At 39.0% G+C, this 17652-nt stretch overlaps 2 protein-coding genes across 2 annotated transcripts; one reads left to right on the top strand and one right to left on the bottom strand.

Moving 5' to 3' along the window:
* Nucleotides 1–4381: 4381 nt before the first annotated feature.
* LOC121752608 lies at nt 4382–4888 on the top strand. Its single transcript, XM_042147730.1, has one exon. It carries the CDS (start codon nt 4382–4384, stop codon nt 4886–4888), a length of 507 nt encoding a protein of 168 aa, XP_042003664.1.
* A 4779-nt stretch (nt 4889–9667) lies between these two features.
* LOC121750646 (putative disease resistance RPP13-like protein 2) lies at nt 9668–16303 on the bottom strand. The gene is made up of 3 exons (XM_042145221.1): nt 15187–16303; nt 10323–12555; nt 9668–9998 (listed from the first exon to the last, which is right to left on the bottom strand). The coding sequence occupies exons 1-2, from the start codon at nt 16300–16302 to the stop codon at nt 10339–10341; spliced, it is 3333 nt and encodes a 1110-aa protein (XP_042001155.1). The 5' UTR covers nt 16303; the 3' UTR covers nt 9668–9998; nt 10323–10338.
* Between the last annotated feature and the right edge of the window lie 1349 nt (nt 16304–17652).

The following is a 17652-nucleotide window of genomic DNA, read 5'->3' as shown; positions in this document are numbered from 1 at the left end:
ATGCTTCAAGATTTTGATTAAATTGATTTCTAATGGTTTGAAGTGATTGATTGCTTTAGGTAAAAAAAAGTGATTGAATGCTTGAGGTAAAAAAGTAAGGAATACGGATGGAATTGATGTGATGAATTTAGGATTTTTCTACTTTTTCTTCGATTTGGTCAATTGATTTCGATGTCATCGACTTGGTTGGTTTCTATTCGGTTTCGTTGCCAGAGCCGTTAATAAGGAGGATGAAGGAGGCACATGCCAGGGCTAGGATGAGCCCGTCGAGGCCGAGCTAGGGACAGTCGCCGGCGGATTTGGATTTGGCGAAGTTTTGCTCGGATTTGATATATTTGACGGCGGTGATGGCGAAGGAGAGGCCCTGGGCGAGCTAGATGCCGAGGAAGATGGCGATGGGGATGAGCTTGTAGGCGAGGTTCATGAGGCTGGTGGCGCCGAGAGGAGGAGGGCGGCGGAGGTGAGGATGCCGGCGGCCATGACTTTGGGGTGGGCGAAGCAGGAGTTGGAGTATTTCAGAGTATTTGATTAATTCATTTTCTGTATTTTCATTTTACATTTATTCTAAATAAAATTTAAGTAGTTGAAGTAATGGAGTTTGAGATGATGAAAAATTTGGAATGGTGAACAATCGGCTTAATTGTAGTGTTGTTGTGAACAATCTGGAGTGGTGGAACAATTTGTGTTTTCTTTGGAATGGTGAGAGCAAGAAGAAGTGGTACAAACTTGGTTGCACACCAAATGTTTGATAAAACACCCATTCCAAAATTCAAAATAAATTTATTAGATTTGAGTTAATTAGATATTAGACATTAATAAAATATATTTATTAACTTAATCCGGTCAAAATGTAATTAAAATTCGTTGACAGTCAAATTTTTGACAGAACAGTCCAAAATGGACCAAATGTGACCCGTTTTTATTTGTGAGAGACCGAATAATTCAAAAGATAATGTTTTGGACTAAAATAAAAAAATCGCAATATGTTAAGGACCAAAATGAGCCTTTAGTCTTAATTTAATTCCACGTGTTTGTAGAATTTAATTGTTCCTTAGAAGGAATTGATATGATGAATCAAATAAGCTCGTTTTTCTTCATAGATTTTAGGATGTTTGTCGTAGCACGAAGCACGAAGAAAACAATTGTCTACCTTTCCTTCCAAGTTCCAACCATAAGAGCATCCACAATAGCGCCTAGCGCACCGCCTAGCCGAGCGCCGGCGCTAGGCGATCTATTGCAGCCGCCTACCGGATTTCGCAAAAAAAACCGCCTAGCGCTCGGGGTTCCGCGGCGCTAGGCGGTGCGCTAGGCGATCCGCTAGGCGCTATTGCAGCGTCCGGATCGCCTATCGCACCGCCTAGCGCGAATTTTTAATTTTTTTTGTTTCCGAAACACTATATATACGCGACTTGCCTGTCATTTTCATTCGCACCACTTGTATTAACGAGTACTCTCTCTATCTAAATTTCTGTACAAGATCAACAACGGTAAATGGATCTCAACAACGAGTCTACTTCAGGGAGTTTGCTTCAAACATTGCTCCTGAGCATGCAGGAGGATTTGGAGGCGGCACGGAGGGAAGCCGACGGAAGTAGAGGCGGCGGCGACGGAGGCGGAGGCGATGGTGGCGACAGCGACGGAGGAGACGAGGACGGCTACGAGGAGTGAATTATTGTACTTTTTTAAAAATTATTGTAAATTTTTTTAAATTATTGTACTTTTTTTAAATTATTGTACTTTTTAAAATTTTAACAGTATTATTAATGTTTCCCGTATATGTATCGTAAATTAAATTTCGTATATTGTGTGATTGTTAATTATTTCATTTTGTATATATTTACTAATAGTGATGTGGATATTATGTGGCTAGGCTATGGTTGGGCTATTGCTGGGCTATTTGCTTGGTTTGATGATGTGGCAGGAGGATTTTTAGTGCTGATGATGTGGCAGTGACTGGGCTATGGCTGGGCTATTACTGGGCTATTCCTATTGTGGATGGCCTAAGAGAGAATCTTGAACATTTTGCCTTCGGTTCCCAATCTCTCTTATTCGTCCTCCATCTCTTCGTATTTTCTGGAAAAGGCCGAAGGAGCAGGGTGGACTGGAGGCACAGCTGCGCCAGGTCGAAGGTGCATTATGAAATTTTATGGCAGCACTGTGGATGTGGATTTGTCATTTTAATAAACTTTTGGGAGGATGAGTTCTCATATTTAATCTGTAACACTTTCTATCATATTTAATCTGTAACACTTTCTATATAAAAAAAGTATATATGTTTATATCAAGGCACCTAACCTAAATTTGATTTGCCATGACTTGATAGGTAGCAAAAGTTTTTGCTAAACTTCTAATTTGTTTTAGATTAGATAATTGAAATTTAAAACGTCGATTTTTAATAATTGGATAATTAATTTAGGAATGATTCCAATTGTAACAAACTGAAATATTGGCCAAGTTTTACACTTTAAAAGTTATGTTACAAACCAGATTTGGGCCTAATGCGATGCTTTCATATGCAATTAATCCTATAAAATTATGGAATTGAAAATTTGAAGCGGATGAGGTAATTAATTCCTTATTTAGTAGTACTAAAATACAGTATTAATTTGGTCCCATTCGTATGTAATTGTAACCAAATTCCCTAATAACATGCTTGTACACACATTTCCTCATAATAGTTCAAAAACAAGCATCATATATATTTTTATAGGTGAATTTGTTGGAATTGAACTTGATAGTGACTTCCTACCTATGGATGATGGTAGGATATTGACAAATTTATTAACAGTTAACCTAAGATCCAAATAAGAATTCAGATTCCCTCTTCAACAGCTCATCAAATTTTTCTTCAATGTTTTCATGATTATGACTTCGTCCCAATTTTTTTGTAAGTAGGGGATTGTTAATTAGAGCAATCAAGTTTGGTGAGTAGACAAATAGAAAAGTAGCAAAGAAATAAGTGATACCATCACCTATAATTGGTTTGGTGTTGTCCTTGTGTGGCTTGTGAATAGAGCCAACGGTAGTTCCATCCCTTACCATGTGCTTGCAGCAATATAATTTTATCTAACCACTTTAAGCCAAAACAAGTTATTTCAATTTTGGATCATATCTTATATTATTATGCCTCTAGCTATCCTCTTTACATACTCATTAATCAGTCAGAATATTTATGTAATAATTGTAGTTTGCGGCCCGAAAGTTGAAGTAGTATTTTCTCAATGATCTAATAATGTGCAATCGACTGTCCAAATAGTAATGGATTCTCGTTGTAATATAATTTTTGTGGTTGATCGTTGAAAGAGTCGTCTTCACTAAGCAACTGATATTTAGTGACACAACACGAACATATTTCAGCGGACAAACACAATTTATTTTGAAATGGGTCCAGTTGAAATGCCTCATATATGTATAATGGGACCAGATAAATAGCAAATCAACCCTAGCATGAAACTATTGTTTTGCTAAAAGACAAATGAACATATAAACATACTAACATGCATCTTTAGCGAATTTATTAGTAGAGTCATAATATTAAGGTTTATTGGTCCATACAATCTCAAATATCGGACAATATTTTCCACAAACTTTAAATTTAATTGAAAAAATTATGAACTTATGCAGTGTAATGAGTTTTCCACGATTTGGAATTTCGGTCTAATATAAGATTGGTTATAAACTCAAGTAATGCACAAAACAATATCATCTACCCTTATTAAAAGTGGCGTCGTTTCTTATGTTGACAATTTTGTTACATGTTGACAATTTTGTTACATAATCTAACGTGCCATGTCAAATTTAATTTAAGAAAAAATCATACTCAATGAAAATTTCCAATGAAGTGTAGGTTGTTATTATTAACTACTAGTATTAAGTTTTAAGCTGGTAGAAAATACCAAATTTTGGTCAAATTTTATGATTTTAAGAACCATTACAACTTTTTACATTATTTACTTTTAGCTCCAATTTGTCGTATAAAAATCCTCAAATCATCTACATTCGTTGCACCAATACTTTGTACACAACCTACCTACTTAATAATGTTCTCCATTTTATATTCCCTAAATCACCCTGTCAATAGCTACTTTGATGATTTCATTGTGTGCAGCTTGCCTAAACAATATCCTAATTAATGAAATATACTCTTTATACAACATAACCAACAATATAGTTTAATAATTTCTCCCTTGTCCTTTCTTCCCTCCCTCCTCAACAACCATCACACACACACACACACACACACACACAACTTTCATACTAATACATGTAAATCTAAATTTAAAGGTGCCATGACCATCAAAACCTTATATAAATAGTGAACTACACTCACCTCCTCGTCCCTCCTTCCCTCTCTTCTCCTCCCAAAAAAAACCTCAAAAAAATGGGCAATGTAGCAATGTGTGCTCCTTCAATCATCAGCACCAATGAAGTAAAAATCCTCTGCAGCGACGGCAGATTGCTGGTCTACACAAGGTCACCAATCAAAGCAGCAGAAATCATGCTTGAGTTTCCCGGGCAGTTCCTGTGCGAATCCGGTCAGCTGAAAGTCGGGCAGCGAGTGCCCGGCGTTTGCGCGGAGGAAGAGCTGGAGAGCGGGCAGGTCTATTTCCTTCTGCCTATGGAAATGCTATACTCCGTCCTCACCGAGGAAGAGCTCAAGTTTCTGACGCACAAGACGACCAAAGGAATGAAGCATGCTGCAGCCTCAAATTTCTCCAAGATTTTTCCTGAATTTAACTGTCTGTTTCCGAGTGGCTCAGACGACAATGGTGTGGAGGAGTTTGATGTAGTTGGTGGTGGTGATTCGATGCTGCAAGTTGGGAGGTTTTCAAGGCAAAGATCGTGGCAGCCTGCATTGGAAACCATTGTTGAAACCCCTCATTCTTGATCAAAATTATTTTATTTTTCTTTTTGGGGGGTTTTTATATTTTTAAATATATTTTTTTTTCGTTCTTTTACTGTGTGTTACAGGATGATGAAATGATGTAAAATATAGAAACATTATGATTTCGAATAGAAGCATAGTTTATCATTATATTATACGACTAGCTAGTCAGGTAAGAATAATTAAATGTATAATGTGCATTATAAGCTACTTGGTTCACTTGTATAATCGAGTTAACTGCTGGTGTTAAGACTTGAATATAATGTATGCACATGATTATTAGTATTAATATATTGTGTGGAAGATTCTTTTTATTTTTTGGTTAATTTAGTAGAAGAATAATCTGAATATATTGAAACTTGGTTCGACCATTCAGAAGCTCTAAGCTAACGTTTTATTATTATTAAATCTGGCCAGTACAATTATTTGTCATCACAGCAAAATTGAATTAACAAAGCAACTTTTCTGATTTTTAAAATGATATTTTTCTATTCCATATGCTGTGTCGGTCAAGGCAGATATCCTTTAAAATATCTGTGAATAACTGAATATGAAGGAAAGACAGCAAGATTATTTTTGGTGTGTTTGGTAAAATAGTTTTTTACCAAGCTTAGAGCATCCGCAGCGGTGCTCGCGCCAGCGGACGGCGTCCGTGCCGCTGGCGCGGCACCACCCTGCTCGCCGCTGCGCTCTTACCGCTGACACGGCGCTCTCGATGCATCGAGCACGTCCGTGGCAGCGAGAAGCTGAAGTGGCGTTTCCTGATTGGCCAACGGCAATGCCGTTGGCAATTCATTTTTTCTTTTTTTAAAAAAAACAAAAATAATACCAAAAATTAAAAAAATATATATTTTTCAGATTCCCAAAAATATGGCCGTTTTATTACTAGTTTTTTTTATTATTTTTTATTTTTTTATAATTTTTTATTCCCAAAATCATCTATAAATACATACATTCAATATCCATTTTTCACATCAAATCATCTCTCATTCATATTTTTTCATACAACGCATCTACATCTTCCTTTCTCACTCAAACCCTCTCTAAAAATGAATTTCATCGATATCATGGCTGAAGCGGAGCGCGAAGAACAAGAATATTATGAACAATATCGTGTCGCCTATGAAGCCTATGTCGCCGCCACTACCCCCGCCCCTCCTCCTCGACCAACTAGTAGTGGGTTTTTTTAATTTTATGAATTTAATTATATAATTTTAAATTTTTGGGATTTTAATTATGTAATTTTTAATTTTTGGGATTTGAATTATGTAATTTTTATTTTTTTAGTAATTTGTAATAGTGTTCCGGGTATTTTTAATGCATTCTAAAATTGTGGAAATATTTTTATTTAAATTGAATAATAGAATGGTGGGACCCTTGAGCATGTCCTTGCGGAAGAGTATGAATGTGAGTGTTGTGCTCTTGCCTAAGAGCAGAGAGTAAAAAAGTAATAAAAGTGGGTCCGAGCCCACATCCGTGGAGCACGGATGGGGATGCCCTAAGAGCTTATTAGTTTTGACCTCGTAATATAAAATAGGTGGGATTGGTAACCGTCTCTCTCCTAAGCTCACCGATTTGCAACGGCCTAGGCAAACGTGAAATGTGTGTGTTTGATGTGGCGGCGACGGTAGGGGCGGAGCTAGAAATTTAATTTATGAGTTGCAAAAATATAGTACGTGAGAACATTTTGAAGAATTGAGAGACATTTACGTAGAAATTTGAAAAAATTTTAAAAATATAACTATAGGTAAAATAAATGTAACTCTCTCCACCCATAATTGATTTCATATTTTCAATTTTGATTCATTTACAAAAATTGATTTTCTTTTATCTATATTAAATTTTTTCTTTTTAACAAAACTTGTAGTCATAGATATAGGAGAATGGGCTTGTAATCATGGGTTTTATGGTTTAGAATTTAGATGACATCTAGGGCTTAGTTGGCTTTTAGGGCACCCGCAACGCTGTGCCTAGGCATGCACAAACCGACTCGGCCCGGCGGTTAACCGCCGGTTCGGGCCTGCCGGTTCATGAACCGGAACCAGGCCCGGAACCGGCGGGTTGAACCGGCAGAAGGGTTGAAGGGTCGGAAGGGCTGGTTCAGGTTCGGCAATATATTGAACCTGAACCGGCGGTTCGGCGGTTCGAACCGCCGGTTCAAAGGGTTAAATAGTGTTTCGTAGGTTAGGGGTTCGTAGGGTTCGCGTAGGGGTTTAGTATAGCCGTTGGAACCGGCGGTTCGCGGGGTAAACCGCCGGTTCGGGAGCCGGTTTCTGACGGTTCCGGCAACTTTTCAGAGGCTAGGCCGTAGGGTCAGTGTGTAGGCCTGCAAAACCGGTCAAAAACTGCCGGTTTTCGATCAGAAACCGGCGGTTTTCTAACGGAAACCGTGGACAACCCGCCGGTTTAGGGTTGAACCGCCATATGTTTTTGTATATGCAAAAACAATTACATAATTGTATTTGTATATACTCTAGTCGATGAAGTATATTTCTCTATACGGCTAAATGAGGGAAACTTTTGACAATTCTACTATATTTGTTGATTGTTAGACGAAACTCAACATTTAAAGTTGAATTGCTAAAGGTGTCCTTAATTTAGTTATGTAGAAAGATCTTCTTCGCCGGTTAAGAGTATATATGTAATACACTTATACGTTTAAGAACTTCAACATCGTTTCTTGTCATTTGTAATTAGTTCTTCACTAGTAGTCTCATTTGTATTTAAATTTTGTTTAAGACTTCAAGACCGCCATATGTTTTCAATTTGTAATTGTTGTAACTTGTAACGTGTAATTTGTAAACATGCAATTTCAATAAAATTGCAACTTTATCCGTATTTTTTTCAATTTTATTTACTCACATTTCATACAAAAAACAAACTTGAAAAGTGTAATGTAAGTTGATTAAAATTGAAAAGTTGAAAAATGCAAAAAAAAAAAACAATTCGTCGAACCGTCGAACCGGCCCGGAACCGGCGGTTCAAGCCGAAAACCGGCGGTTTTGAACCGCCCCGTAACCCGCCGGTTTTTTGAACCGGAACCGGAACCGCCGGGAGCTAGGCGGGCCGGTTCAGGTTCATACATTCCCCGACCCTTGAACCGCCGGTTCATGACCCTGAACCGGCGGTTTTCGACCCTTGTGCATGCCTAGCTGTGCCGTTGCGGTTCCTATGCCGTTCCGGCGGAACGGTTCCGCGGCAGCATGCGTTGCGGCGTGCGTTCCGTCGCCATTCCGTGCCGCCCCGTTCCTATGCCGTGCCGCGTTCCGTTCCGGAGGAACGCGGAACGAAACGTTCCGCCACGCGCCTAGGCGACGTGGCGGCCTCCCATTCGACGCGTGAAGCCCACTCGCTGCCCCGCGAGTGGGCTTCGTCCCGGTGACGCAATAATTCAATTTTTTTAAAAAAAATACGAATTTAATAAAAAAAATTTTTTTTGCAACGGTAATGTGACCGTTTTTTTATATCCGTTTTATATTTTTTTTATTATTTATTTATTTATTTACTCTATAAATACTCTTATTTCATACTCATTTCAATCACAAACACACATCTATTCCTCTCTATTTCCACCCCAATTTTCATCTCAAATCAACTCTCGTTTCCTTCTCCCAAATTTAATCAAACTAATGGATCATTTTGAACAAATGCGTCAAATATTGCAACAATCACTTGAAGAAGATCGACGACGGGAGGCCGAAGAAGCCGCGCCGCCCCAACGACGCTCCCGTACGTACATTTGGGCAAAATTTGGCGGATGAAATTATTAAAATTGTGTACTTTTATTTTTTTAGGATTTTAATTGTGTGCTTTTTTATTTTTTTAAGTTTAAGTTGTAATTTTTTTTAATGTTGTGTGTTTTTTAATAAAGTGTGTTTGTTTTTTAAAGTGTGTTTATTTAAATTGAATTGGGTTGTAAATAAAAAAAATGAAATTGAATGAATAGTACTCCCTCCGTCCCGGGCTACTCGCCCCTTTCCTTTTCGGCACGGAGATTAAGGAATGAGTGTATAGGAAAGTCAAAAATGACGGCTGTAGGTGAAAATTTTTACTAAAAATGGAAAGAGCGCAAGTAACCTGGGACGCCCAAAAAGGAAATAAGTGCGAGTAGTGCGGGACGGAGGGAGTAATTTAAGGAACGGTTAAGGAACGGTGGGTTGCAGGTTCCGTTCCTTAGTTAAGGAATGGAGTAAAAAAGTACAGTGGGGCCCTCAAATAGTGGTTTAAGGAACGGTGTAGGAACGGTATAGGAACAACGTGGTGGATGGCCTTAGGTCTTATAGGCCTATTTGAATGACCCATCTTCTGATTCTTCTGCAAGGTGTCATACTGTCATTGACACATTTATTTTTCCTTTAACCAATAAAACTCATTAATTAATTATTGACTATAGTAGTATTTATTTATTCTTTGGAATAATTTTAATATTCTTAAAAATATTTTTTAATTTCTACATACGTATATAACTTCATTTTAAACAAAAATTATTTACACGATGGTCTAGTCCGTTTCAGCTTTGCTCCTGCATCAATATTGACCTTAAAATAAACAAGAGGAACATAGATAATGACCTTAGATTGAAACTGGTCAATATTGAAAGTTTGCAACCACCCTATAATCACAGGACTGCTATTGCAGTTTTCCATAAATTATAAAAAGAAAACATAGTTGGTTTTTTCTTCTTAAACTAACATTAAATCAGTTTTAATCAACCTGATGCAGGGAAGGATGAGGTTAAGAGCTTAAGAGATTTGCAGAGAGAGTACATAGATAGAGAGGATAGACTAGGAAGAAGAAGTTCTGATTCATTGGTTGAATATAGAAGATGTATGCAATAGCTATTTATTGACATTTGTTATTGAACTGAATAACTGCTTCTCTAAGAATCCAACATACTCCATCTCTAGCTTCTTCAATCAGTAGCAGTTTCTTGATCCTCCATTTACACGTATCATAGCCACGCCCCGTGGCAAAAATAAATCAAATTCAAACTGAAAATGAGCCTTAATACTGAAGCAACTCATAGTCATTATTTGAAGTTTTCACAGAATCCCATTAGTCTCTAGTGCCTTGTTTCATGTAAGCTGGCATGATGTTCCTGTTTTCATTTCCTCTGCCCAATTCATAACATAGAGTTAAACTCATCTACTTCAACCAATTTAACAGACGATATGATATACGATGAGAGGGAGCTCTTCAAAATTATACCAGTACTTAATGACTATATGCACAAGCTTTACAAATCTGGGGAAAGTGAGTTTCTATTATAAAAATGCAGATCAACATATTCAAAAGAATATAATCAGTCTAGTAGAGGTATGCATAAGAAAACATTGGAAATGGGGAGTAGTCTTTATGTACAAAAACACATACAAAAAGAACTGTATAGGATACCAGTAAATGTATAAAAGTATAAAATTGAATTCGAAAGACTAACCTTTGTGAGCACGCAGTCATGAGTCGAGATTCTCATCGTCCCAAGAAGAATGGACATCAATTGTTAGCGTTTCTATTCTATTCTCCAAATCATTTTCTTTCATTTTTTCTGCCCATGTCACAACTGAAGGGCTGCACTCAGCTACTTGAAGCATTCGAACACTGCAGGTCAAATAAGTAGGGAACTCTTCTAGATTGTAGCAATGTTTAATTCTAAGATAGTTAAGAGAAAAAAAGCTTGGGTTTCTTGTTCGCCACAGCACTAGATCAGTATCTTCGAGTGAGAGAAGCTTAAGCTGGCCGAAACTGGCATAATCTGTTTCCCATACTGGCCCTTGAAAGGCAAAGCATCGTAATTTGAGCACCTCAAGATTGGGTAGTCTGCCAATTATGTCCATGTAACTCCATGGATATCCAAGCCCACTTAGACTCAGCTTCTTAAGACCCAGTGGGAACATGGAATGCGGAACAGGTGGATTCACAGTATCTAAGTCAGGATTCACAACCACACAAGTAAGTGATTCCAGTTTGCCTAGACTGGATATGTTATTCAAGTGATGGAAGGACTTTCCATCATCACCCGGCTCAAGCTGGATCCGGACTCCTAACCTCGTTATATTTGGAACACCTCTTAGAACCTCCTTAGTGCAACTATCAATGTTCACATCTAATAGTGTTGAGAGGTTGGCTAAAACCTCATCACTACTACGGTTAGGTAGGTTGCATCCTTCAACACGTAGATACCTCAATTCTTTCATACCCCAGATTTCCATGGGCAGAATTGAAGAATCTTCAAGAGATTTGGTGTTCAAGTGCCTTGTCACAAGCAACTTCTCCAGGCTGCGGAGTTTTGATATAGAAGCAGGAAGCCTCCCATCACAGGTGAGGGCAAGGTACCTTAGATGTATGAGTTCCACTGCTTCGATTGGGAACTCGTACAAACGGATTGACATAGCATCTAATATCCTCAGCAGCTTCGACCTAAAAGGTATTGGTACTGGATACTGATGGTATGGGCCAGTGCATAAGAGAGAACGTGTGTATAACATTGAGTTATGCTCATGCTTGATGCCTAACAAAATGTTATTACGAATGCACACTCTTCTTTGCTCCTCCTTCAATCCGTGTCTAGTATAAGCATTGAAAAACATGCTCTTCTCAGCTTCACGGCTACACATATGCCAAAACACAGAATGAAATCTGCATGTCTTACTGGATTTGGGATCATAGTCCCTGCGTTGGACCATAACTAGACTTCGATTAACAATCTCCTTCAAACATTTCAGAGCATAATCTTCTACAGTCTGAGAAGCATCTGGCTCAAGAAATCCCTCTGCAACCCACAAATCAATGAGCTTCGATACTGGAACCTCATCATTCAGTGAGAAAACACCCATATAGAGAAAACACGCTTTCAGATGTTGTGGTAAGTACTGATAGCTAGGAAATAACACCTTATGCATATGATCATATGCGTCCTTGAAAACAGAATTTCTTTCCTCTGCTACCATTCTCCAATACTCTTGTGTTTTCTCAGCTTTTGACAAGAGATAAGCAACTGTGAGGATCAAAAGAGGAAGACCTTCACATTTGTTAGAAATTTTCTTCCCAACTTCCTCCAGTCGAGGAGGACATGGCACACCAGAAAACACCTTGTGACAAAGCAGATCCCAACTTTCTTGTTTATTGAGTAAGCGCACTGTGTAATACCTATCATCTGGCCCAAATGATGGACCTAGCACAGGTTGCCGGGTTGTCACAAAGATATTAGCTCTAATGTCTGGAAATAAAGTTTTTAAGTGGTACAAGGGCTCTGGCTTCCACATATCATCTAACACAATGAAGCATCTCTTGTATGATAATTCCATTTCCATACACAAATCCCCAGCTAATTTTGCATCATTTTTTACACGTTCTCTATCGATGTGAGGATATATCTGAGCTAGAATATCGATCAAGATTTCCTCTGGCTTATATTTTGGGCCGAGAGCCACCCACACCCGATGGTCATAGTGATGCGAAACTGAGGAATCTTCGAAAAGATTCTTAACAAGAGTAGTCTTTCCAATACCTGCCATTCCACAGATCAGCATGATTTTTGATTTTGGAAAGTATGTTTGGGGAAAAAGATACTCCTTGATTAGTTTAAGAGCCAAAGAGATCTCAAGTGGAGATGTGATTTTCATCTTATTGTCATCTGTATGCACACATGAGTCTTCTCTGATTTTACAAACCTGGTTACATAAAACAGCATTAAGGTATGTATAGAAAAAGATCAATTCCTTTTAGTGACTAGATGAAATTGATCAATCCAGTTGTATATGTATTTCTTGAAAATTAAGAGCATAAGTTGTGAGACTGTTAAGGGTGTTCTCCCCTAACAAGGTTTCGACGTCGACGAGAGATCGACGACGAGAAGATAACAATGGTGGACGTCACGGGCTTTCCCCGGGATCAGCTCCAAAAATAGGATTTATGCGTAAAAAGTAAAGAAGACGTAAAATAGGGAATTATGATATTTCTTCATTGATTGACTAGAGAGAAGAACAATAGTCCTATTTATAATAGGAATACTAACTTAACGAGCAAGAAATAGATATCCTAAAGATACGATAAATTAAAATAACAAATTAATAAAGATATGGGGATCTCATGTGGATATGCACGTATCAACTCCCCCGCGGTTAAAATCCACCTTGTCCTCAAGGTGGGAACCACGACATAACGAAGAGAGTCGCTAATAACATAAGCTAGATGAGATATATCTCCTCCGGGATCAAACGGCCAGGAGTGTCGCCTTGGAATAAATGCAGCACCATTGGTGACCATTGCCATTCTCTCACTTTGGATCAGATTCAATGTGGAACAGAAAGAGATGTCTCCCTTTGAAAATCCAACTCCCCCTATTGGAGATGAATGATTAACCAATTCTTCCAATATCCCAAATGTGAGACAATGAGCTCTCAACAACTCATTCCGCTCAACTTTGTCACGACTACTGCACTTCTCTCCTCTCACTCGAGCAAACCTCAAAATAGCAAAAGATCCAACCTTCTCTTCACCGTCTAACAAAGCCTCTTCAACTCCCATGATATCGGGGCTGCACGGAGGAGCTGGCGGGGGCCGAGTCAAGGAGGGAGCAGCGGCTGCAGCGGGCAGTGGTGCGGCTGAGCAGCAATGGCTTGTCGGGCCCGTCGGGCTCCAGCAAGAGGGTGAGCGCTGCGGTGGTGACGGTGGAACAATAGGCGAAGCAAGTTGAGAGTACTTCTCAATATGCATCGGACCAATTTCTTCAGCCAGCACAAAGGCAAGTGATGAACACCCAAGCCCTTCTGATGGTGGAGCCGGTACTTCCTCATCGACTGCCTTTTCTGCTTCATCAACATACTCGAAATTAGCTACCTCAAAAGCTTGGAGAAATCCATCCTTCTCTTCCACATCTAGCAATACTTCTTCCGCTCCAACTTGATCTCGGTTAGATAGTCGATCAATTGTAGTATTTGGACATGATTCAATTGTTTCATCATTATCATCGGCAATGAGTTCCTTTGAGTCATACCGGAAATCAGGACTGCACGAAAGAGATATCGAGGCTGGTGGAGGCGGGATTGCGGCGGCAGTAGGCAGCGATCTTGTAGATGGAACGTGATGGAGATGGAGAGGCGAGAGGCATCGAGAATCAGCGGCGTCCCACTGATCATTAGAGTCCCAATATTCCTTTGGGTAACCCATGAATTCACTCCTTCCCTCCCCGACAGATGAAAAACCAGAACCCAGGTCCTTAAATTCTGATGGATATATTGTTGAATGTTGGTGACTCATTGGACACCAGCCGTGAGGGAACGATTGATCATATGCAGGGTATTTTTCGGGGGTGTGTTGTCTCGGCGTGCCCCACGACGACCTTCCTCCGTGTGCGTGGTGATCGCTAAAACGATTACCCCAAGCATCCCATGGCGGGGGTGCGCGCGACGTGGGAGGCAGGTCCCAAGAGGTGTGTGCGCGCGCCAGGGGGGGCAGATCCCAGGTTGCGGGTCCACGCAATGCTGGGGACAGATCCCACGAGTTCGATGCACCACTAGGGATAGGGCGAAACCCTTCATTCAAATTCAAGAAAGGAGCGGTTGCCGGCAGAGACGGCATAGCGACGGGCGCCGTCGCGAACTGTGGGATGTAGGGCATGGCTACCTCCAATTGATGTGCGTTCGCGCTGCTGTAGGGAGGATCGGGCTCCGGCCGCGGCGGGTTGCGCGATGACGATGGGCGGCTGTAGGGTGGCTCTGGTTCTGGCCGCGACGTGTACGGCGGGCGACGATCGTAATCGTCCATCCGCGCTTCCATCCTAGCCATGCCGGAGACCAGACGCTCGAACATGACACGGATCGGATCAATGGGTGGCGAGTCCGACGCCGTCGGCGTCAACACTGGATCTGAAATTGAGGGCAGCGACCACATAGGATCCGTGCGCCCTATTCCTGCTTGAAAATCGGACATGAGTTCATCAATGGAAGCACCAATTGTTAAGGGTGTTCTCCCCTAACAAGGTTTCGACGTCGACGAGAGATCGACGACGAGAAGATAACAATGGTGGACGTCACGGGCTTTCCCCGGGATCAGCTCCAAAAATAGGATTTATGCGTAAAAAGTAAAGAAGACGTAAAATAGGGAATTATGATATTTCTTCATTGATTGACTAGAGAGAAGAACAATAGTCCTATTTATAATAGGAATACTAACTTAACGAGCAAGAAATAGATATCCTAAAGATACGATAAATTAAAATAACAAATTAATAAAGATATGGGGATCTCATGTGGATATGCACGTATCAGAGACAGAAAGAGAAAATAGGTAGGCGATGGTACCTCGAGGACTTCATCATGGACGACGAATATGGAGTGTTGTTCATCCGCAGCTAGGTTGGTCCAGCTTTCATGATCTGGAGTCATGTCGAATTTGCATAGGAAGAGGATAACTCTAGCAAGCGCAATTCGACTTCCTCCACAATTCTGAGCAATCTGCTTCCCAGCTCTCTCCATTTCTGGATCAATCTCCTTCTCGCACCCAAACATCAACATTCGAAGGAAATCCCAAAAGAAGTCACCAAATAGCATCGGCATTTCGTGAATATAAAAACTATTTGCAAATTGGGCAACTTCGATGAGCCCCGTGGTCAGCACGATTAAGCTTCCATTGTCCTGCTCCGGAAATGAGTTTTTCAACTCATCCCAAACCTCAACGTCGTCTACATCATCCAATACGATCATGTATCTCCGACCCTTCAACCTCGCATACAAATCCTTCCTCAATTTCTCCATATCATGATGATCAATTCGTGCTTGATCATCTACTTGAGCGATGATATTTGCGAGAATTTCTGTGAATTGGTAGTTTCTGCCCACGGTCACCCACGCGCCACGATCGAAGGGCTCTTCTTTTGCGACGAATATATCGTCGAAAAGGGCTTTTACGGTGATGCTTCTGAGAGAGCCTATCTTTCCGACGTGGGAGTAAACCCCAAAACCGTAGGGCCTCAGTGGTTTGAGCAAGTCTTCTTTCATTTCGGCTATTTCATTGGATAATCCTATCATTTCAGAGCCGAGATCGTTATATGTTGAAACGGCTGCATCATCACCATCTTCTTCTTCGTCGTCGTCGAGTGGCGGGTAATTTTGAGTGAAATCGTTCTTTATTTTCGTCATGGTTTCGACAAAGTAATGTATCTCTTGGGGTAGAGAGAGAAAGTGATTGGATTCGATGGCGTCTTCTGCTTTTTGTACGGCTTCTCTGATTTTGACATCCAAAGAGTTCCATCTCTTGCTGTTGCTTTGGTCGAATTCTTTGATAAATTCTTGCAAGGATGTGATAGCGTTGGATGCAAATTCAAGGATTTCTCGATTCGAAGAGGGAATGGGATTGTGTGAAGAGTTAAGAAAGCGATGTATTGTTTGCTTCAAAGAAATCACAGCTGCATATGCCATCTCTCCTAGCTCTAACACCCAACTGTCTACATGAAATAGAAGTACGACTATACTATGCGCCTATAATGGAAATCAAAAATGAAAGAAAATAATCATAATAATAATAATAATAATAATAATAATAATAATAATAATAATAATAATAATAATAATAATAATAATAATAATAGCAAGTCAAATGAATCATTTTAGGTGGAATACAACAGAAAATGACTTGCTTATGAGATGGTTGATGTGAGTAATACATTTCAATAGAGAATAAAGTAGATCACTAGCCAAAATTCATCATACCTAACACTATAGTAATGAATGTGATTCATTAGTCCGTTTCGCAAATATCATGCAAATTTCAATTTATTCAGATACAGTTGACATTTTCAACGTCGTGTGCATAAACTACATTGGTATAATTGCCGCTTGTTAAATACTCCTCTCTCCTTTCCATCTCTTTTGAGGCATCCAAAGTAAATTGATAATAATTCATTTTTTGGGTAAACACAACATTTAACTACTAAACAACACTTTCTTAGAGATGTGCCAAAAAGAATGGCTCACTTATGGAATGTGTACTTTTTATTGTAATTAACTTAGCAACGTAATAAATGTCAATTATTCTGTGCCGTATTACTTACTCTGTTTCGAAATGTCAATTACTTAGTAATTGCGTTATCTGAATTCAAACTTGAGCCATCAATCCATACGTATGTACTAATTGACTTGGATTAATTTATCTATCCATTCAAACTAAACACTCTAATAATTTGCATACTCCGTATGTTTTAGTAGTCAACTTGGTTTAAAAACTACATTATCAATACAAAGAAATATATATTTGATATATTAAATAAAATTATGTTTAAAATAATCATAATTATTAAATACTACTACTATCTATGCAGACAAATCTAAAATTTTACTTAAATTCAAAATATTTTACAAATATAGTACATAATTTATAATCATATTTGTCATGATTATATATGTCATTATATATTTATTTAAATACAAATTTTTAACCAAGTTGTCATATTTTAAATGAATGTTGTCAACAATTTATTCTTAGTAAACTATTTCGAATCTTCAAAGAACATTATTGAGAGTAGAAATATAAGATTTTCATATTTCATATGTAGCAATCATCTACCTAATTGTGATGATTATTTAAAAGAAACTTCATTTCACAATTTAATTTATGTGATAAATCTTTCCCGTGCATTATGATGACGAATGATAAGTTAATAAACACAATATTTTACCTTAAATGTTATGGAATAGATAGATTAAGTACATGAATACATGCTTAGAGTAAAAATATCAATAAGTAAAAAGGGCATAAATACTTTAGTCGCT

Source organism: Salvia splendens, chromosome 10 (genome assembly GCF_004379255.2).
Source record: "Salvia splendens isolate huo1 chromosome 10, SspV2, whole genome shotgun sequence".
NCBI lineage: Eukaryota > Viridiplantae > Streptophyta > Magnoliopsida > Lamiales > Lamiaceae > Salvia > Salvia splendens.
Note: the sequence above shows the minus strand (reverse complement) of the source record. Positions and strands in the feature narration are given on the sequence as shown.